The sequence below is a fragment of the Phoxinus phoxinus genome, assembly GCF_949152265.1.
Source record: "Phoxinus phoxinus genome assembly, chromosome: 2".
NCBI lineage: Eukaryota > Metazoa > Chordata > Actinopteri > Cypriniformes > Leuciscidae > Phoxinus > Phoxinus phoxinus.
This window is the reverse complement of record NC_136877.1, coordinates 43,629,292-43,651,233: the sequence shown is the minus strand read 5'-3', so window position 1 is coordinate 43,651,233 and position 21,942 is coordinate 43,629,292. Positions and strand designations below refer to the sequence as shown.

The window sequence follows — 21,942 nt, the reverse complement described above, 5'->3', positions numbered from 1 at the left end:
TCTCAAAATAGTGACTGTAGTTTCACTGCTTGGCAAGCTGCAATTTTGTAAAGTAGCTTTCTCATCACTGGTCTGCATAGAATCAACAAAAGCATCAGTTGGTATAGTTTTCAGGTAGAGTTCAATAGAACTACTGATTGTCAAATTGAATTATCTGGATCACTAAGTCGGCCCGAAATGATTTGTCTGCCTCTGGCGCAATATCTTCATTCCCACAATGCCCTGAAAAGGCCTTGTCCATCTTTCTTTCTACTGTGTGTCTGGCCTAGATTCCTTTAGCTTGGAGAAGGGCATAGGAGAGGGGAATGCTGTAGGTGTTTGGACCCCTCCTTTCCCCCCATCATCCTCTCCCCGCTTCTCTTCCTCCTCGGGGAATGAAGCCCCATCTGCTACACAGTGTGTCTTGTGAGGAAACAGGGGAAAGGAGGCTGTTTCCGAGCTCTTTATAGGGGCCACTTTGGAGCTCCCTTTAAATGCAGACAGATGATGGAATCTTAGTTTGTTTTTTACTCTCAATGACTCTCCTCATGATAGTCATCTTGTTCACTATAATAGTTTGGTTGACTCTTATCTACACATAAACGGATGTTTAGACACTATAAAGGGTCTAAACAAATGTCATGAGATCAATTAGTTTATACTTTGTTTTAGCAAGTAAAAGGGCTTTTAGTATAATTGTAAAAACCTTCAGGTCATGGCACATGTCTTTTTGTTGTGGTTAACGGAAGAATACATTTTATATTGTTATAATTCAAAATTAGCACTTGAAGCAACTTCATTTATTTGATTATCCATACTAATATGATGCAGGCTCTTGAGAAACATTTATTTATTTTGTACATCTCTCAACCATCATTGAATTGCATTGTTTTTACCCCCACGATAAAAAACAACTTTGACCATATAGGACTGAGCAATATCCCCTTACTAAGACATAAATATCAGTTGTCACTATATCTTCCAATAATATGCATTTTATGCAAGTAGTTTCCCATATTGTTTTAAAGATCTCACTGATTTACATGACAAGATATCAGAATTCCATCTTACTTTTTGCAAGTGCACCATATTGCATATTATTTTGCTAATTTTGGGTATGAAAAACTGAGGTGTTTTTTCCATTTGAGTATGAGCTCAGGTTTTTTAGGGTTAATCATGAGCAGACTCATGGAAAATTAAATCAAACTACTGACTTCCAGTCTTTGCTGCTCCTCGCACAATTAGCCGTGTTGTTTCAGACAACTGCCCTGGCTATGAATTGGAATGAAGTCTAGGGGCATGATAGATATGATATTGTTATCACATAACTAATTTTGATCTTTTGGGCTCCATCTTTGTGGCCAGACATGATGTTATTCTTCTGCTAATGGCTAAATGCTCACAGGAGCTAATTAGGACCGGTTTTCTGTGTGAAGAAAGGATTGAGAAGGAATAAGGGCTCAGCCAGGGTAAAAATAAGTCTTTCTACCCAGTCTGTTGTGTCCCATTTGCACATCTCTACATGTAGCCTATTTGTAGAGGAATGACTATTTCGGACTTTCTTTCTTAGTTCTACTCTTTAACAGCAGCCCTCTCATTATACAAAACGAGAGGGAGTGTTTAAAACTGAAAATAGTTCTAAACCGGGCCAATTACATGGTGTTAAGAAAGCCAGATTTTCAATGAAATTTAGTGTTTTGTTCGTCATGATAATCTTCACAGATGAAAACAACCTTTATGAATTGTATAGCCTTAATAAAAATCGTAAAAATAAAAAGCCACGTTTGCACGCGGGTTCAACGTCACCATTAGACGTCTGACAACTCTGTCTTTAAAAAAAAAAAAGTTAGAATAGTTTGCAAGAGCGCGAGTATACACAGCGAGGCTGTGGAAAGTTAGTAGCCTAGATGAGTTTACCTGTTCGTTGTTATGATGTTTAATGGCCTGACATAGGCTACTGGGGGTATTTTTGTATTTTCATGTCGAATAATAAAACGTGAAAATTTAACCAAAAACCCATTTGAAAAAACGGAATGTGCTAAAATTACTTGATTCTGGGTTTCCTGCAACAATCTGTGATGACAGGACGTTTATTTTTGGTTGAATTATGCATCAAAGCTTTTCTTGAATAGATAGAAGCCTCAGCTTTTTCAGTAGCGCAAACAATGAACTGCAGGATAGGCTCCCATTAAAGGAAAACACTGCCACTATGTGGCTGAATATTCTCAAACTATTGTTTAAGGAATTTGGGGGTTATATTGCTTTATCCACATTCTTACTTATATATCTGCATTTATTTAATTAATTTAGCATTTATTGTGCTTATTCTGTAATATAAATCTATAAAAACTCATGAGAAGTAGCCTACACACCAAGCCATCTGTGTTTGAGTACGTTTACTGTTAAATGATTATACAAAATGGAAATATTGTCAATATAGAAGGCTAGTATAAAAGACTATAAAATAATTATTCGACCACATCTGTGATATGCTGCATATAATATCCACCTGAGCAGAAGAAGACACTGGAAAATACAAATCAGAAGTGTACTTGCAGGCTTTATGTACAATTACTGTACAACTTGAAATCCAAAACAACAGCTAGAACCTTATATTGCACAAAAATCAAATTAAGAATGTAGTTAAAAATCAGATTCCACAACTAGAGTTTTTTAAAGGCACTTTCAATGTACTCATTTTCAAGCGAGTTTTTCCATGCAATAATTAAGAAGTAAATTAAATAAAAGATTAAAAATACATTAAAACAATGTGTTTACATAATACAAAAAAGTTCAAAAGAACTAAACCACATGGAACATTTAGTTACAGTATAAGTTCAGTTCTCGGTTTATGTACATTCAACAAAAAATGGACTTTAGAAACTCCTTAAAACATATTTTACAAGTAATAAAGAAATATAAAATAGCAAATCAAAGCATTACATTGTATTGCACTCATACTGTTCATGATGTGTCGTTCAGGCATTGCATCTATAGATGCATATTTAAGGCCCAATGTGGTGTATTCTATACTTTTACCCTTCAGTTTATCGTTACATTTCTTCATCACTCAATGCAACAGAGCTGCTGCTGTATAGAGTGTTAATATGTGCCTGTGTCATTAACCAAGGTGCTCCAGCAGCACGACCCAGCAGTAAAGACCGGACCATCTGATGGGGATGATTTCAGTTCACTCCAATAAAATCAGCAATGTTCAAATCATTCCCTGGCCGTCGTGTCCTGGCACCTTCAAAGGTTCTTCACACAGAATGTTCTCAGGAGACCAACGTTTCCCATTCTAGCGTCTACGGTGATGCTCTCTTTCTCTTGACCGGACTGTGAAGACTACAGCTGCTCAGTTCGGTGTACTGCGCCTGAATGAAGAAGAAAAAGAATTCAAGATGCGAGAAGCTTCCAGACAAATGAGCAAACTGAGAAAAGGCAGAGCATTCAGTCATCTAAGTAAGAAATAATAATAAAAACTTTTTCTCATAATTGTGTTTATATCTCACAATTCTGACTTTATAACTCGTAACTGCGTGTTTATATCTTAATTTTGAGGGGGGGAAATAGTTTACTTTTTTTCCCCCCTCACAATTGTGATTTTATATTCTCAATTACTTAATTCAAATAACTCATAACAGAATTATGAGTTATTTGTGAGTTTCTCACAATTCTGACTATTTCTACCAACTGCAAGTTTATATCACACAATTCAGAATTTTTCTTGCAATTGCGAGTTTATATCTCACAATTCTGAGAAAAGACAGAAATTCTGACTTTGTATCGCACTTGCGATTTTGTCTCACAATTCTGACTATTTCTCGCAATTGCAAGTTTAGATCTCACAATTCGGACTTTTTCACGCAATTTTGTTTATATATCTAAATTCTGAGAAAAAGTTAGAATTGTGAGTTATAAACTTGAAATTCTGACTTGTTAATCACAAATGGGATTTTTTTTCTTTGAGTCGCAATTTACTTTTTCATTTTTTATTCAGTGGCAGAAACAAGACTCTGTCAGTCTAAATTAAGAGAAGTTTGTTTATTATGGTGTTAATGTAGGATGGGTTACATGAATGGTCATAAAAAAATACAATTAATTTTTTTATATGTTAAACTTTTGTGGAAAAACTTGCCAGGAGCTTTTAATTATATTGACATATGTATACCTTGAAGACATTGAATTGATAAATGGACATCAATTATCTTATCCGTACAGAAAACACCACATTATGATAAAACAAGCTGAAAAGTTTACAGTTTTAGTAAATTCTGTGGTAATTACCATTTGGACATCTGAAGGCACTCTGGAGAGGAAATCCATCACCTCATTGTTTTCAATGGCATAAGGACTGCGCAGTTTCTTTGTGAATTTATGTATACCTAAAAACAAATTAAGAATGCTGAACAATCTCTAGTACTGATAACTCAGATTTCACATCACAGTCTAAAGAACTTCTGTATTTGAGTTCAATGGTTTTACTGATATGAAGAAAAAACAAAACATATTCCATTGTTAGACAGTAACACAGCTGTAATCTTACCCCATAATAAAATAATGTAGCGTACTGGAATAAAGTAAGTGATTACTGTGGCCATAATGAGAACCAGGAAGGCCAAATTAGACAAGAATGGCACTGACCAGTTGAATGTACTGAGAAACAAAAAAGAAAGACATTTTGCAGTTTTACAAAGAATATCTGAACTCTTGACACCCTCAAAAATACTAATTTCATTATATTCATTCATGACATAAGCTTCTGGGTCAATGGGAATGTGCTAGTATTCACAAATAAATGAAAATATATCCATGCATTCTTTTAAATATTTATGTAATGCAGCCTTAGTGAACATAAGAGACTTGTTTCAAAACATCTAACTGACCCCAAACATGTAAACAGTGGTGAGTATATCATGCAATTACCTCTATTCTCTCAATATCCATAACACATTTACAAATATAATACTGTATGTGAGAGCAGACACAAAACACATACTTCTTTATTCTTTCACCAAAGCATGCTATCTCCTCCAGAAGATTCTGGACTGTAATGACAATCTCTTGAACCATGTGAATTTTCTCCATCAAACCTTTTCTTTCAGATTCCTGCCAGAAGACACATTTGAAATCTAAACAACAGACCTACTGTAGACCTACATTAAATGCCAATTAATATTCACTGGAATCAATGAATTTAAGGAAATTTGTGAATGGGAAAGAATTATACCTTTTCATCTTCATCTTCCTCTTCATTTAACTCCATGGTGTCCTGCAAGAGAAAAGCCTTATTTTTAATCATTTTAAAATGAAAGTTAACAAGGTCTTTGTTAAGAATGCTTTTACGGTAAATTTGATCAGATTTTGACAATGCATTTCGGTGGAAGTCAAACTGTGCTCATTCATGTCAGCCTGTCACATTTACAATCAGTTTCAAACCACTAAAACAAATGCTAAACTAAAATCCCAGCTGAGACGGCCCACTCTTTTTGATATTGTATAATAAGAGACAACACAAGCTGGTTTCTGGAGTCTCACTAAACTGTGGAATTAAGCCAAAAATCACCCACTAGGTCTCTGGTGACTCTCTCAGAAGCGATCTGGAGATAGTTCCATATGATGAGGACGACCATGAACATGGGCAGCATGTAGAAATCCCAGTACCACACTGTAAGGACAAAGAACTGCAGGAGAACAGACAAGATTTAGGTTTCATGAAGACCAGAACTCATCAAGGGTCACATATTCATCATGCGTTTACATAACCCCAATGCTTCTCTTAAACGGATAGTTCACCCAAAAATGATCATTTACTCACCCCCATGTCATTCCAAACCTGTATGAGTTTCTTTCTTCTGTTGAACACATAAGAAGGTATTTTAAAGAATCTTGGTAATTAAATACTTGACGGTGGCCATTGACTTCCATAGTAGGAAAAAAATATGAATGGCCACGGTCAACTGTCTGGTTACCCACATTCTTTAAAATATCTTCTTTTGTGAGGGGCAGAAGAAAGAAACTCAGGTTTGGAACAACATGAGGGTGAGTAAGTGATGCGAATTTTCATTTTTGGGTGAACTATCCCTGAAGTTACAAAATTATTACATTCTATAGACTATAAGTAATGTTGCACATACATGTCAACTAACTCTGTCAACTAAGAGCATTAGTAGACTGTTAGGGTTAGTAGAATAAGTTGATATGTACTTGCACAGTTACTCATAGTCAGGATAATGTCTGTTGTGAAGCATTCAAATAAAATGGTAGCAGATATTAAGCAGACGGTTTACAAATACTCTAATGAGAGTTATTTGGCATGTAGTTGCAGTGTTACTAACAGTCAACAGAATGTCTAAAGGCAACCATCACAATTAAGTGTTACCAAAATGTTTCACTAGATAACAAAAAAAGCACTTTTTACTGGATATATGGAACCGTGGCACTACCATTGTATTCTTTGAAATACATTTTACCAATACTATCCAAATACCAGAGTATATGAATATAATGATGGTACTGAATTACTACCATCTGGAACCATAAGTCTTAACTGTAAGGTAAGCTGCTATAAAAAAATGTACCCAGCATTTATATGATTTATTATAAAATAATACAGCACAAAACAACAAAAATGAAAAATGAACGAGATTGACGAAAAAAAAGTGTCTCACAATAAATGCTATAATGCTCCTCTGCACACTTTCCCACTGGAAACAGCTTTTGATGAACTGGTTGACGTGGCACACTGCACGATAAAGGTTCCTCACGCGAACAACATTCCTGGAAAGAACCTGTTGATATAACAATTTCCAGCTCATAATTTTCATAAAGATAGGCTAGTACTGAAAACTTCAGAAGACTTTTCGTTGTAAATGTTACCCAACTCATACCTTCTTAGAAAACTTGGGATTGTCCTCAAGAAACTTCTGTTCTCTAGGCGTGAAGGTCCTAATGCTCGCTTTGACCTGGACAAGACATTGAACAAACAAACAATAAAAAATATCCAATATCTAAGCATATGAAATTTTACTTGCACAAGAATATATAAGAATATATCATATACATACACAAACTCTATATAACATATATACTGAATGTATATACTGTAAATATATACACACACACACATACAGGGTGAGTAAGTGATGAGAATTTTCATTTTTGGGTGAACTATCCCTGAAGTTACACAATTAATTACATTCTATAGACTACACACCAAGTGGTGTACACTGTACACCACTTAAAAAACGATTTCTTTAAAAGCAAATATCTGCCTTTGCTTTGAACTTTAAAGTCCGCGTGAACCGGAAGTTGCAAACGATTTTTCTCAAGTGTTGTGACGCATTTCCGAGTGAAAGGGAATATTGAACAGAGGGCAGGGTTTTACTTCAGCGCTCCTCCTCTCCATCTCTCGCCCATAGCAGAGTAACGGTTTGAGGGGAGTGGTTAAGCGATTAACCAACCCAAGCCGTCAAGCCTATGTCATTAGAAAAAGACCCGTTCCAGACCCGGAAGTAACTTTTCAAACTTTGATTAAAAATAACTTCGGCGAACAATTTTTTTCCGTGTATTAACTTGCACGGATTAATTGTTCACCACAAGACTAGTAATATCCGCTAACAAAGTAAATAGGGTCAATTTTGATTTCATGCTGACTTTAAGCATTGTAACTTTACAGATGTTGTTTATGCTCAAACAGCAACATTACACACTAACTAAAATTAAAAAAGTGAAATCATAATCAACCACCTCTTTAATGCGGTCTCTCATTACACCTTTGGAAGCACGTACATGTTTTTGAAGGAGGGTTGGCTTTGGAGATGCTCTGAAGGGAGGGCGGGATCTTATCCTTTCAAAGCTAGCTTGCTATTGCTAGCCTCTCCAAAATTGCCAACCCTACCTTTAAAGGCATAATCTCTCTGTTGTCATCGGTCAAGACTCACAGAATTGTAGATGACTTCCAGCTCCAGTACTATGGTCCCTTTAGATAGTCCTCCTAAGTTCTCTTTCCTCAGAGGACAAGCAACCTGCTGACTGTTACGAATCTGTTGCAATAAGAAACATTAAACTACATATTAATATATCAATTCTAATAAATTAAGATGTTTTGCACACCACTGCTTTCAATGCAAAGAAGAATGTCAATATTCAGCACTTACTGAAAGTAAAGGAAGGACCACCTTCCCCAGGAAATCTGGGGCTTTGTCGCCATCCTCATCAAACACAGTCACTTCCAGAACTTCATGAATGTCTTTTACTGGGCTGGTCATAAAGAGAAATTGAATAAATCTCACTATTATGTTGATATACCTGTATATATAGTGTTGACATTGACAGTTCAAAAGTTTGTGGTCTATAAGATAACATTTTTCCAGATAAGTCTCATATGCTCATCCAGGCTGCATGCATTTGATAAAAAATACAGTAGTAACAGTAATATTGTGAAATGTTATTACAAAATGTAAAATATTCTTCTAATTGAATATATTCAAATTTCTTTGAAATATAAAAGTTCTGTAATATTATAAATGTCTTTCATTTTTATTCAATTTAATGCATCCTTGCAGAATAAAGTATTATTTTTATTTTATTTTTAAATCTAACTGACCCTAAAGTTTTGAATGGTAGTGTACATTAATAAAGTTATAGTGATACTGACAAAGTGAAGACTTTATTCCACTCAGGGTTGAGGGTTTTGTATATGGTGTGGGTCTGCAGCCGGTTGTTTCCCAATTCCAGGACACAAAATGGGTCACTCTTTCCTAAAAATATACAGAAGGTCCAATGAATGTGGCTGTTGACATGCTCACACCCATGCTCTCAACCAAAAAAGGCTCTTTGTGTACCAGTAATCAAAAAATAATACCGTTCAGATCAGCAGCCATGAGGTCAGTGGCCTTAATCACTTTAACCTGAAGAAAACCAACATCTCTCATGTCCTTCAGAGAGTTCTTGAGACTCTGCCAAGACGGGTTAAAAAAGAAAAGAATTTTAAGGGAGATCAGGATTATTTGTTATACACATAAAAAAAAAAAAAACATAGTATGCAGTATACACTGTGTACTATGCATGAAGTAGTACTTAACATACGTATTTAACCAGCATATTGTCCCTCTCATGAGGCTCTTCCAGTGGAGGGGCGACGAGATCCGTGATGGAAGCTCCAGTGCAGGGAGTGGGAGACACGAGGAACACCAGCTTGCCTCTGCCCGGGTCAAGCTCACTTGTAAACAACTTGGACTGATTCAAGGGCAGACCGGACAAGTTGATCTCACACCTGCAATGTGCACACAGACACAAAAGACCTTAAAAAAACACAAAATATTTACAACGAGGAAATTCACTCCCCGAGTAAGTCTTTTGAGTTTAATGTTCTGTGAATAATTCAAGTTAAGCTCGATCGACAGAATTTGTGGCAGAAATGTTAATTACCAAGGAAAATTTCAAACTTGTTTCGGTTTTTCATTTTGTTTTTAATTGAAAAAAAAAAAAAATCTTATATGATTACAAATGTAAACACGTTCATGCATTCCAAAGGTTTATAAGCAAAAATGTGTTTGTATTTTTGCTAAACCACTTAGGTTCAATATGAAGAATATTATTTGAGCTGTAAAATTCGACATGTTTTTGTGGCTACTTTTATAAGTGTTGAAAAGTTGAGATTTGTTAATGTTCTTGAAAGAAGTCTTACCAAGGCTGCATTTATTTGATAAAAAAATACAGCAAAATAGTAATATTGTGAAATATTAGTGCAATCTAAAAGTAACTGTTTTCTATGTAAATATATATTTAAAAATGCATCCTTGCTGAATAAAGGTAAACATTTTAGAACAGTAGTGCATGTATGTACCTACTAGTTATGTATATTTCCAATAGTTATATTTAATGTAAAAAATATCCTTGTATCCTTGCAATGTGCATCGTCTGGTTTCATATAGTCATGGCAGGAGTTGAAATATTGGACACTGTATAACTTTGCACAGACAAGTTTTTACAGGAATTCCATAAAACTAGTCTCATGCCACAACATATAAAGTATTGAGGATATACTTTAGAAAGAGTATGTATCTGAACACTTATTTTCCTGCCCATTGCTTCCAGTGCCTTACTATAAAATGTGAAAATACAAGATTATTTTCAGATGTAATTATTATTATGCCAACTTCTGTCAAAAGAGGTTAGTTTATTTCTTGAACTCACTGTCCGTAACATTCTTCATATTTCCGTCCCTCTTTTCCCACCACTTCAATCTCTAGAATACTGGACTGGTTAGGGAACTGGTTGAAGTCAAACTTTTCTCTCCACAGTGTGTTGACCTTCTTCACTTGACTCTGTGAAAATTAAGGCAAACTTAAAGCCCAATTCTTGCAAATCCATTTTAAATTTGAATGTTTATATGAAGGAGTTTGTAAGTACATCAGCGAAGAGCTGAACAGGTCATAGAGTCGTTCCCCAGTAAGTACCTTGCTTTTGTATTTCTGATCTCCCAGTTTGAAGCGAACAAACACATCGCCCTGTCCGTCCAGTGGAAAGTCCCGCCCCTCCACCAGAGTGATGGTAAAGACGCCGGTCCAGAGTTGACTCTTCTTCATAGACTCTGTGAGACGTCTGTTATGCTGTATTGTACTTCCCTGAGGATCAATACAAATATTGGGATGTGATTTTGAGATCTCTTATGCAAAGTTTCTGGATATTATTATCGCAGTGGTTCTGAACTGGTGGGATGCAGTGAAAAATAATTCTACTGTAAATGCAAACAATAAAATGCATGATATAGTTAATCATGCTAAATAAATAGACTTATTAACTTTTAAAATTGAGGAAAAAACACCAATTATAATTTGAATGTAAATATCAAACAAAAGCAAGTCAAGTTAGGCTGATGTCAGCGTGGTCAGGTTGTGCTGCATGGCCACATTCTCAAAAACCATGAAGAATATTATACAAGATATAACCCAGACTAAAATCATTACAAATTATTTGCAATAAAATGGTTTGTGCCAACCACAATGTGCTTTCTGTGGTCAATTATTGCCTGCCGAGAGCAGGAAACAGCAAAAAATATTTTGGTCACTATTTGACGTGCTAAATAAATAAAATCAAGTTGAGAACCACTGTTATATAGGTTGTGAATGTTGCTTGTTTTAATCTTCATTCTCTTTGCATGCACATTAACATACAGACATCATTGTTCGTGGAACAATTTGCTTCGAATATATTATTACAGGAAGTATTTGAATAAATCCATGAGAGAGCGCTGACGCGACCACTCAAGAAATCAAGATACGATTAGTAACAAGATCACAGGCAATTTAAAACTAAACTTTCTCACCGTAACGCTCCTTTTTTTCCTCTGGACCCATCTCTTTATAACGGAAACAAATAATGTGAGCGCAAACGTTGAGTTAGCGGAGAGAGTTAGTCATTAGCTTGCCTAAGCAGTTCTTTAAATCAATTACCTTGGGTAAACGTTTTTTGTTTTTGCCGTCCCTCACAGATAAAGTGATATCGATGACTATGACACCCATATCGTCCTCCAGGCTGTTGGGGTCGTCCAGCGGAAGCACCATCTCGCTGGTCCTGTAGAACAGACAGAACAAAAGCATCAGAAACCACACACTTGGTTTGACCTTGAATACACACATTTCAGATTGACCTACTTTTCAAGTTCCAGTGTATTCAGCACAACACCGCGGGACCCCATGAAGTCATCCGATGTCAGATCTCGATCGTAAACCTGAATAATCGATGGATGGGACTGCTTAATGCAGCTATACAGAACATATCACAGCATAATGTGAAAGTGAATGGATTTAGGCCACAGAGAAGTAAACAAGTACCTTGATGAAGAGCTTCTGGTCCAGGTTGTGGATCGGGAAGGAGAAGGACTCGTTCCATAAAGGGTTGAGATTCTTATACACCACTTTACTTTTGTATAAGGTCTTCCCATCCAGTTTGAATTTCACATATGGATCACTTGTGCCTATGGAGACAGAAGTTGTTTTGTTTTTTAATGACCACCTGAAATTTATGAGCTATAGTCCTTTGTGTTAAAGCTCAGTGACCGGTTAGTAATCAAATTATTATTTTTTTAAAAATAAATTAAAATGCAGTTCCTACAGACAATGACTCGAATACATGTCTACTACGACGACTGTTTTCATTTTCTGAATGAAAATTTGGAGTATAAAGAAGTAGTGTAAATAAAAATAATTTGCCAAATTAATTAAATTAGACTTTTTTTTTTAGTTACTTTTTTTTTTTTTTTTTTTAGATTTCCTTTAACATATCACTAATGTTTGAACAACTTTTATTAATCAAACAACCAACATGCAGGCCATTGCTACATAATAACAAAACCATAAAACAGGAACTTACATTAACAGAGAAAACCCCTGTAGACCCTCGTGATATGGTAATGTCAAATTAAGTAATATGTCCTTTTATGGGACAATAAGTTAGTTCAGATGCCGTTTCTTCATATGCACGATTAAAAAATGCATACAAAAATGTGTCTTACCTTCATTTTTTTTTTTTAAAACCTTAACCTTAACCACCTGTGTATTCAGTGTGTAAATACTTGATGGTTACTTGACATTTGTTAGCATTGACATTTAATCAAAATCTGTCAAAAATCTATGAAACCAAAGATGACAAACTTGGATAATTTGTCTTTAAAAAGTTAAACATCTGCCAACTCAGAGATAGAAATCTGTCAGTGACATAAATATGTGACCTTAGTGTTTCTTCAAGGTGATTTGAAAAGACTTTAGGGAAGGTACAGTAAACATATTTTTCTTAACCTTTCAGTGGAATCTGAAAACTTCATGCAAGTGCACTCCCAATTGTATTCCCTTCCATCAGTTGACATGCAGTAAATTCAGTTAGTTTAGCCATGTGTGTGGGTTTGCTTCGGAGTCTGACAAGGATGTGGTTAATACTTAAGTGCAACATCAGTGCATGACGCAAAACCAGCCCGCTTCCGGAGAAGACTGTCATTTTGAAAGAGAAAGAAAAGTTTGCAATGCAACTACCTCTGGTAGGGTCAGCTGCTATAAAAATGATGGATAAAAAAGGGGCTTCAATAAGGCAGTTTAAAAAAGACTAAGCACTCTGCCTAGCTGCCTGATACCCAGGTGCACCAGTAGAGGGCAACATTTAGTAAGTCTGAGCAAGACCAGTCCTCAGTTGCTCCATTATTTATTTTTCTTTAGGTTCCCTTCATTAAGTTCCTGGTCTGGTCTTATTGTGGGAAAGTTTTTTTTTCTTGTTTAAAATATTTTTATTTAGCAGACACATTACAATGATCAATAGTGACAGTAAAGAAATTCTGGAAGAAAAAAAAATGCTTTTGAACTTCCTAAAAAATATTAAGCAAACTTTCAACATAGGTAATAATAATAAATGTTTCTTGAGCACCAAATCAGCATATTAGAATGATTTCTGAAGGATCTTGTGATACTGAAGAATGATGGTGAAAATTCAGATTTGCCATCACAGGAATAAAGTACACTAATATTAAAGTAGAAACCATTAAAGGACAAGTTCAGTATTTTACACTTAAAGCCCTGTTTTCAGATCGTTTCTGATGAAATAGAATGAAATTCGGACGCTGCTGGCCCGAGAATTTTCTGTTTCTGTTTCAATCTCAATTAAATTTCAATCTTAACCGTTCTATTTCGTCAGAAACGATCTGAAAACAGGCCTTTAAGTGTAAAATACCGAACTTGTCCTTTAAAGTATTATTTTAAAATGTAATAATATTTCACAATATTGCAGTTTTTACAGTATTTTTATTCAAATAAATGCAGCCTTGGTGAACATGAGACTTCTTTCAAAACATTAAGTACCGCAAACCAAACATTTGAACGGTAGTGTGTATTTGAAATGTCCTGTTTGCTGAATATTCTGTACAGAAGGAAAAATGTGTCGCAATCAGCAATTCATGTTGACTTTAAAACAACAATATGATATCATCAACAATAAGTGCATGTGTGCAAACACCGACTATAATATGCAAATACCGACTGTAAAACCTCAAGGTGCTCTATCATATAAAAGACACACGTACTGTAAGGAAACCGCCAATAAACAAATGGTGGGAAAAGGTCAGTAACAATATCCTAACAGTGTTTTTCTAAACTCTGGTAAAGGAGGATCAAATAAAGACCGGTTTCACATTCTTGAAAAAACATGGCAACAGGATAGCTCTGAAAAAGCTTAACAGGCCTACGACCGCAAATCATGAAATTAAAGCAAAATACACAGACTGGTAAACGGGAAAAGAGCTTGATCAATGAGCCACGTATCAATGACGCAAGCAGAAGCAATAAACAGCAGTAAATAAAAGGAAGTGTGCCAGTGCATATCCAGGTCCCACCTGTCTGTCTGTTTTTACATGTCTTAAAATGAGTGTCTCGTGTGCCAGTACACTCATAGTCAATAGTCTCTTTAAAGGTTGAAGGTGTGCCTTTCAGGTGCGGCTGCAAACAGGTTTGAATGTGCTGTGAGGAATGTTGTCTGATGTATGAAAGCAATGCACGTGTTCAAAAATATCATGTACATAGTGTAGATGGGAGATAAAACCAGGTGGAATGGATCGATCCACAGAGCACCGCAACACTCTTGTAGAAAATCAGGAATTCATCCATGTTAGGGAAGGAACGAGAGAGTGGATGTGGGACTGTAGAAAGAGAGATGGCTGAGACAGTGTTTCCCTTTATTTACCTATACGGTGGCGGCCTGCCATCGTCTAATCTGTGCTGCCAGTTTCATAATAACCCCAAAATATTTTTAAAAACGTAATAATAACATAAAAGGTCGGTCCATAACGTTGTTTTGCACCATTGCTTTTGGCAAAGTATTGTGTCAAAGGAACTAAAATTGAAAGTGCGATATGGCTTTGTGCCCTTAGCAAATTGCAAGACTGCTATTTGATTAAATAAGCATATAGTCTGTTTGCGCTGTGTCTTTCAAAGTGAAGTGCACACTTTGCTCACGCCATCGGCTCGTGATCCGGTGATCCGATCTCAGAACGGCTCAGTTTTCAATTCGACACACTGAACATGAGTTGGAGCTCTTAAATTCATCAATCTGGTGCACTTTGAGAGTTCAAAATTAACTTTAACCCTCATGCACCTTAATGAGTCCTTCGTGGACAAATTTGGGCACGAATGTCACAAGTGTGATCCCATTTAAAAAGAAAGAAAACACTATCTTAATACCATTAAAAAAAAACAAAAAAACAACAACACTATCTTCAATAAAATAAAAACACTCAATTTATGCATTGATTTGGTAATTTTTGGGCTAATTTTGTATTTAGTAATCTCTAAAAGTAATTTTTTATGTAAAATATGCTTATACATGTATATATATCGGTGCGGTTGGAGCTGGAGTCCGTGGAGAAGCAGATCCGTGATCTGCTGGGGAGGCAGGCCGAGCTGCGAGACCGACGATCAGCGCTTGAAGCATCACACGCCGATGCTCACAAGTCAGTGGTTAGTAACTTTTCGACTCCAGCCTCCTCTACTCCGTGTATTTCTCTGCACAGGACCCGAGCATCCCTGCCCTCATTCACCCCGGCACCGACACAGCACCATGGACCCTGGATGATTCCACAACGGAAGACGCGAGCCAGGACCAGAGCAAGGACCTCTCCGCCCCTCCCGGTCTTCGAGATCTCCACCCGGAACCGCTTCTCCCCTCTTCGCGAGACGGAACGCGACGACGCTGTGATCATCGGCAGTTTCATGGTCCGGCATGTCCGCGCTACCTCAGGTAAAGGTATGGTGCGCACTCACTGCTTTCCTGGTGCTCGTGTTCTCGATGTCGCTGCGCAGGTCCCCGAGATCCTGAACGGTGACGAGCACGTCGGAGCTGTCGTGCTGCACGCGGGGGTGAACGACATCAGGCTGCGGCAGACGGAGGTTCTGAAGAGGGACTACAGGAGCCTGATCGAGACGGTACGCAGAACATCGCCTGAAGCAAAGATCGTCGTGTCTGGACCGCTTCCCACGTACCGACAAGGACAAGAAAGGTTCAGTAGATTGTTTGCACTAAATGAATGGTTAATGTCATGGTGTAATGAACAGAGACTGCTCTTTGTAAATAATTGGAATCTGTTTTGGGAGCGACCTAGGCTCTACCGTGCTGATGGCCTGCACCCCAGCAGAATCGGAGCGGCTGTTCTGTCGGACAACATCTCCAAGACGTTACACACCATATGACTAGTAAGTCAAAGTCCGAATCACATTCTTTGCTGTCCCAAATTAATTTTTATAAGTACCAGTGTAGAACACTTTATAGAAACTGTGTCTATTCCTCGTTTAGTGAGGCCAAACAATGAATCTACTGTAGGATCTAAGAAAAATCTAATTGTGATTCAACCAGAAAATCTCAATATTAGTGAACAAAAGCAATTTCTAAAGCTAGGTCTTTCAAAACATTAGGTCGCTTACACCTAAAGCGGTTATTGTAAATGAAATGGTCACTGATAACAGCTTCGATGTACTCTGCCTTACTGAAACCTGGCTTAAATCGAATGATTATTTCGGTCTTAATGAGTCTACTCCACCAGGATACGGTTATAAGCATGAGCCCCGTCTGATTGGTCGTGGCGGCGGTGTTGCAACAATATATAGAGATATTCTTAATGTTACTCAGAAAACAGGCCACAGGTTTAATTCGTTTGAAGTACTTGTGCTAAATGTTACGCTCCTAGATGTCAGAAAGAAATCCCTATTATCTCTAGCCTTGGCTACTGTATATAGACCCCCAGGGCCTTACGCTGATTTCCTAAAAGAGTTTGCAGATTTTCTCTCAGATCTATTAGTCAATGTCGATAAGGCAATAATTGTTGGAGATTTCAACATACACGTTGATAACACAAATGATGCGTTAGGGGCTGCGTTTACAGATTTATTAAACTCCTTTGGGGTCAAGCAAAACGTTAGTGGTCCCACTCATCGTCTTAATCATACTCTAGATTTAATTATATCATATGGAACCGATCCAACCGATATAGATATTATACTGCAAAGTGATGATGTCACTGATCATTACATGGTAACTTGCATACTACGTACGGCTGAAATGTGTCATGTTGCGCCGCGTTATCGACCAGGTAGAACAATCCTTCCAACTACTATAGATAGATTCTTGAATAGCTTACCTGATCTATCTCCGCTCCTCAGTGAACCCAAACAAACAGATGAGCTAGAGGAAATGACTAGCAGTATGAGCACCATTTTCTCTAGTACATTAGAAATTGTTGCACCAATTAGATAAAAAAAGGTTAGAGAGAAAACTAAAGCACCATGGTACAACAGTGCTACGCATGTTATCAAGAGAGAAACTCGTAACTTAGAGTGCAAATGGAAACAAACAAATTTAGAGGTCTTTAGAATCGCGTGGAAAGACAGTATGTCACGTTATAAAAAGGCTCTAAAAGCAGCCAGGGCTGAGCATCTCCGCAAACTAATAGAAAATAACCAAAACAATCCAAGGTTTTTATTTAACACTGTGGCTAGATTAACAAATAAACAGACATCACCTGAACAAAATATTCCGTTACATTTTAATAGTAATGATTTCATGAATTTCTTCACTGAGAAAATAGAAAGCATCAGAAACACAATTGTAAATGTACAATCTTTGACAGCGTCTTATGATTCAGCCTCAATTATCGCCCCTCAAGAACAACTACAGCGCTTTACAACTATAGGACAGGAAGAGCTAAATAAACTTATCACTGCATCTAAACCAACAACATGTTTATTAGATCCAATACCCACTAAACTACTGAAAGAAGTGTTACCTGTAGTGGAAGAGCCTCTTCTCAATATTATTAACTCGTCTCTATCTTTAGGACATGTTCCAAAAACATTCAAGCTGGCAGTTATAAAACCTCTTATTAAGAAACCACAATTAGATCCAAATAACCTAGCAAATTACAGACCCATTTCAAATCTTCCATTTATGTCTAAAATACTAGAAAAAGTTGTGTCCGCTCAACTGTGCTCTTTCTTGCAAGAAAACGATATCTATGAAAAGTTTCAGTCAGGATTCAGGCCACATCATAGCACAGAAACTGCGCTGGTTAAAATTACAAATGATTTACTTTTAGCTTCTGACCAAGGCTGTATCTCAATACTAGTTTTACTCGATCTTAGTGCTGCGTTTGACACTATAGATCATACAATACTCTTAGATCGACTTCAAAATTACACTGGTGTTCAGGGACAGGCATTAAGCTGGTTTAGATCGTACCTATCAGACCGTTACCATTTTGTCCATTTAAATGGGGAAAAATCAAAGATAACGTCAGTAAATTATGGAGTGCCGCAGGGATCTATATTAGGCCCCCTGCTATTCTCAATTTATATGCTGCCACTTGGTAATATTATAAGAAAACATGGAATAAGTTTCCACTGTTATGCTGATGACACTCAATTATATATTTCATCAAGACCAGATGATAACACTAAATTATCTAAAATGACAGAGTGTGTTAAAGATATAAAATATTGGATGACGTGTAATTTTCTTCTATTAAATTCAGATAAAACGGAGGTAGTACTGATTGGTCCAAAAAACTGCCCACAAAACCACTTACAATACAACCTTAATCTAGATGGACGTCCTGTTACTTTATCCTCTACAGTAAAAGACCTGGGTGTTATACTAGACCGCAACTTGTCTTTTGAAAATCATATTTCAAGTGTCTCTCATGGAGACTTCAGATGCCCCAACGCCTGTGATGAGACGACCCAACGCCGGCGATATGTTATGCCCTAAATTTTATGAATAACTAACTGTATTTTTGTATGTATATTTTTGAAATGCATTTTCTGTAAAGCTGCTTTGAAACAATATGTATTGTGAAAAGCGCTATACAAATAAACTTGAATTGAATTGAAAGTATGTATCCGCCATGTTAAACTACTACGTCTTCTGAGGCAGAAGAGGAGGTGGTTTCTCAAAATTCAACATGTCTCCATTATATTGTGTCATTTTCTGCTTGACTGGTACTGCGCAACAACACATCCTTGTTTCTGTAGCGACTTTCGCCATGTTTTCTATAACCAGGTCAGACATATTTAACTTGGAAAAGGATTTCCATTAATGCGATTTAAATGAGATTTCAAAGAACATACATCTCAAAATGCATTTGTAAAAATCGCATTTTATGTGATTTTTTTTTTGCCGTTCACTTGCTAAATATGATCAGATTCCAATTGGAGAAATCAGATTTGGACTGAGTGTGAACAAGGCTTTAGCTGTGTTGCATAGAGCGTGTTTGTTATTTTATGGGCGGGGCAATTAAGGGAGGGAAGTGTTTGTTTGGGTGTCGATTTCAAATATCAAAAGTGTTGCTCAGAAATTGCGTAATGCACCAGAGTGTAATTTCTGTCATCACTGGCAGTCAAGGGAATTGCAAAAATAATGAGTTTCTAACCCCTGTCTGTTCAGACAAATAAAGTAAATTCCCTGCTAAACGGCTTATTAGAAACAGTGCTGCCCCAAACTCACGCCACTGGCTACGTCAGAAGTAGACATGTCAGACCACTCAAACAAACAGGGCAATGTTTGGAAAGCTTATTTACATTTGTCTCTATACAGTAAACTCAGGAAGGAAGAAGCATTTTAATGACAAAAATACACACGCCACCTTAACACATCTACACTACAATCCCATATTGCTGGGCTTCGATACCTCCCACTTAACAAATAAGCACCAATACAAAAAAACACAGATTGTTATTGAAATGTAGGATGTGTGTAGTGCTTCAGGGTGTGTTGTGTTTATACACAGATATTTGACACTCACCGCAGCGGTCTCTAATGACCAGTCCACGTCCCTCCTTTAAGCATATAGTGAGCAGATATGTTCTCTGAGGTTCCCTCTGATGCTCACTAACTCCAGCTGTCTCTGTCCTCATGTCCAGATTCTGATTGAAAAATACAAAATTCAAAAATAAATTAAAGCTGCAAGCAGCATTTATCGGGGTTCAAGCATTTAAGGCCTTTAAGCACAAAAGCATTTAAAGACATTAAGTTTTTTTTAGCAAGCATGTAAACACTTAGAAAACCAAAAGTAATTTATAAAAGATCATATAAGAGATTCAGTCAAGAATAATTTTGTACAAACGTAAATAATGTATGTTGGATTGATATTTATAAGGAAGTTCATCCTGATAATGCATTGTCAGCATTTGAAAGATTATTGTATCCTTTGGTGGACAAACATGCACCTATTAAAAAGTGAAGTGAAGAATGTTATAGGACAACATGGATAGTTAATGAGTTGAAAGACATTGTTTGAGAGAGATGTGGCAAAGGGTACAGTAAACAGAACTGGGAAAAAGGAAGATTGGGATGTCGATTGCAAATTAAGAAATCAAGTACCGTAACTAAAATTAATAGGAACAGAAAATGTTTTACAAAATTAAAATAAATGAGTGATGATTGTAAAACATTGTGGAGTACACAATGAAACAATGGACAGGAAATCAAGTCAAACTACTTTTACAGGTGACAATTTTTTTTACTTTTTAAACCATATGAAATATTATTTTTCATAAAGTTGATAAACTGAGAAGAAATGTTGTTTGTTCAGTTTGTCACATCTTTAATATCAGTATTTAAAAAGGGATTTTTCTTTTAGCTTGGTAAGATGCAAAGGTTAAATGCAGAAAAATGCAGCACTGGGTTTTAATGGTCATGATAGTCTACCAATAAGTTTGCTACCAATTAGCAAAGTATTAAATTATAGTTTGTGAACAAATTCAATTATTCTTTAAGGAGAATAATTTGGTTTCTAATTTTCAGCATTTATATTGAGAGAGCACAGATTGATGACAATAACTTAGGAGCAGTATTGTTAGATTTTAGCTCAGCTTTTGATGTACTGGATCAAATTATTGCTGGATAAACTGAAAAGTTACAAATTTACGTCTCATACTGTACATTGGTTTAAAAGTTAACCGTCTAATGGAATAATGTGCATTTTATAATGTATAAAATACCAATGGTATAAAAACAATTCTGTGACGTCACGGCTGGAACAACAAACAAATTGCGACAATGATAACCTCAGGTATTGTTTATGTGTGCTTTAGCCTATTTAATGTTAAAAGCACGCAATGTGACGTTGAATATCATGTAGTGGTCACAGCTTTGTAGCTGTAAAAGCAACAATGGAAAATTCACCTCAGATCTTGAAATTAAACAAATGAAAACAAGAACCTTCAAATTGTGTAAAACAAAAGTGTATTCTTTGACAAAGACTATTTTCAGCCTATGTATTTTTTTATTATGTTTAAATGGTGTAATATTTGTGAATTTGATTACCGTATTTTCAGGACTATAAGTCGCTCCGTAGTATAAGTCGCATTAGTCATAAAAAAAAATAGAAATTTATTTCACAAAATCCAAGACCAAGAACAGACATTTAATCTGGAAAGGCAAGTTATTCAACTACACAATAGCACACAGAACAACAGGCTGAATAGGTGTCCAGCATGATAACGTAACACAGGGTTTCCCGTAGCAAGGCGGGCGCCTAAGCAACACACCCCTGCCGCCTTAACTACGTCGTCAAAAAAAAAAAAAGAGTGATATCCGCTGTGTTACTCTGTCCTGTTTAGAGCTCAGATTCTCTGCCCGAGTCCGATATTTACGGGACTAGATTTGCACTCACTCTGTGTGTGCGGGCTGCGGGAAAATAAAACGATTAAACAGAAATATCTATGAATAAAACATAAAAACTAATAAATTGTTATTCATCTGTTGAAGAAAAAAAAGAAAAAGAAAAAAAATAGAAACGATTTACAGGCCAGAGTTTCTATTTGTAACACGTTTGCAGCGTTGAGCGATGTAGCCAATCACAGACATATGTGTTGATTTCTTGAACGCAAAGGCCAATCAGAAGCATTTAAGATAGAATCTCCTCACCGCTCA

At 36.5% G+C, this 21,942-nt stretch overlaps 1 protein-coding gene across 4 annotated transcripts in view; it reads right to left on the bottom strand.

Moving 5' to 3' along the window:
* Positions 1-2,347: 2,347 nt before the first annotated feature.
* mctp2b (multiple C2 domains, transmembrane 2b) overlaps positions 2,348-21,942 on the bottom strand; it is a 34,937-nt gene continuing 15,342 nt past the window's right edge. For all 4 annotated transcript variants that reach the window (XM_079588659.1, XM_079588658.1, XM_079588660.1 and 1 more), the window contains 19 exons: positions 19,811-19,931; positions 11,820-11,962; positions 11,640-11,716; positions 11,439-11,559; positions 10,443-10,610; positions 10,180-10,310; positions 9,070-9,256; positions 8,846-8,939; positions 8,639-8,741; positions 8,139-8,241; positions 7,923-8,024; positions 6,870-6,944; positions 6,651-6,770; positions 5,550-5,663; positions 5,210-5,251; positions 4,979-5,088; positions 4,526-4,635; positions 4,267-4,364; positions 2,348-3,353 (listed from right to left, as the gene is read on the bottom strand). In XM_079588659.1, coding sequence (XP_079444785.1) covers positions 3,285-3,353; positions 4,267-4,364; positions 4,526-4,635; positions 4,979-5,088; positions 5,210-5,251; positions 5,550-5,663; positions 6,651-6,770; positions 6,870-6,944; positions 7,923-8,024; positions 8,139-8,241; positions 8,639-8,741; positions 8,846-8,939; positions 9,070-9,256; positions 10,180-10,310; positions 10,443-10,610; positions 11,439-11,559; positions 11,640-11,716; positions 11,820-11,962; positions 19,811-19,931 — 2,088 coding nt within the window. In that variant the 3' untranslated portion in view covers positions 2,348-3,284. The remainder of the gene's footprint in view (positions 3,354-4,266; positions 4,365-4,525; positions 4,636-4,978; positions 5,089-5,209; positions 5,252-5,549; positions 5,664-6,650; positions 6,771-6,869; positions 6,945-7,922; positions 8,025-8,138; positions 8,242-8,638; positions 8,742-8,845; positions 8,940-9,069; positions 9,257-10,179; positions 10,311-10,442; positions 10,611-11,438; positions 11,560-11,639; positions 11,717-11,819; positions 11,963-19,810; positions 19,932-21,942) is intronic.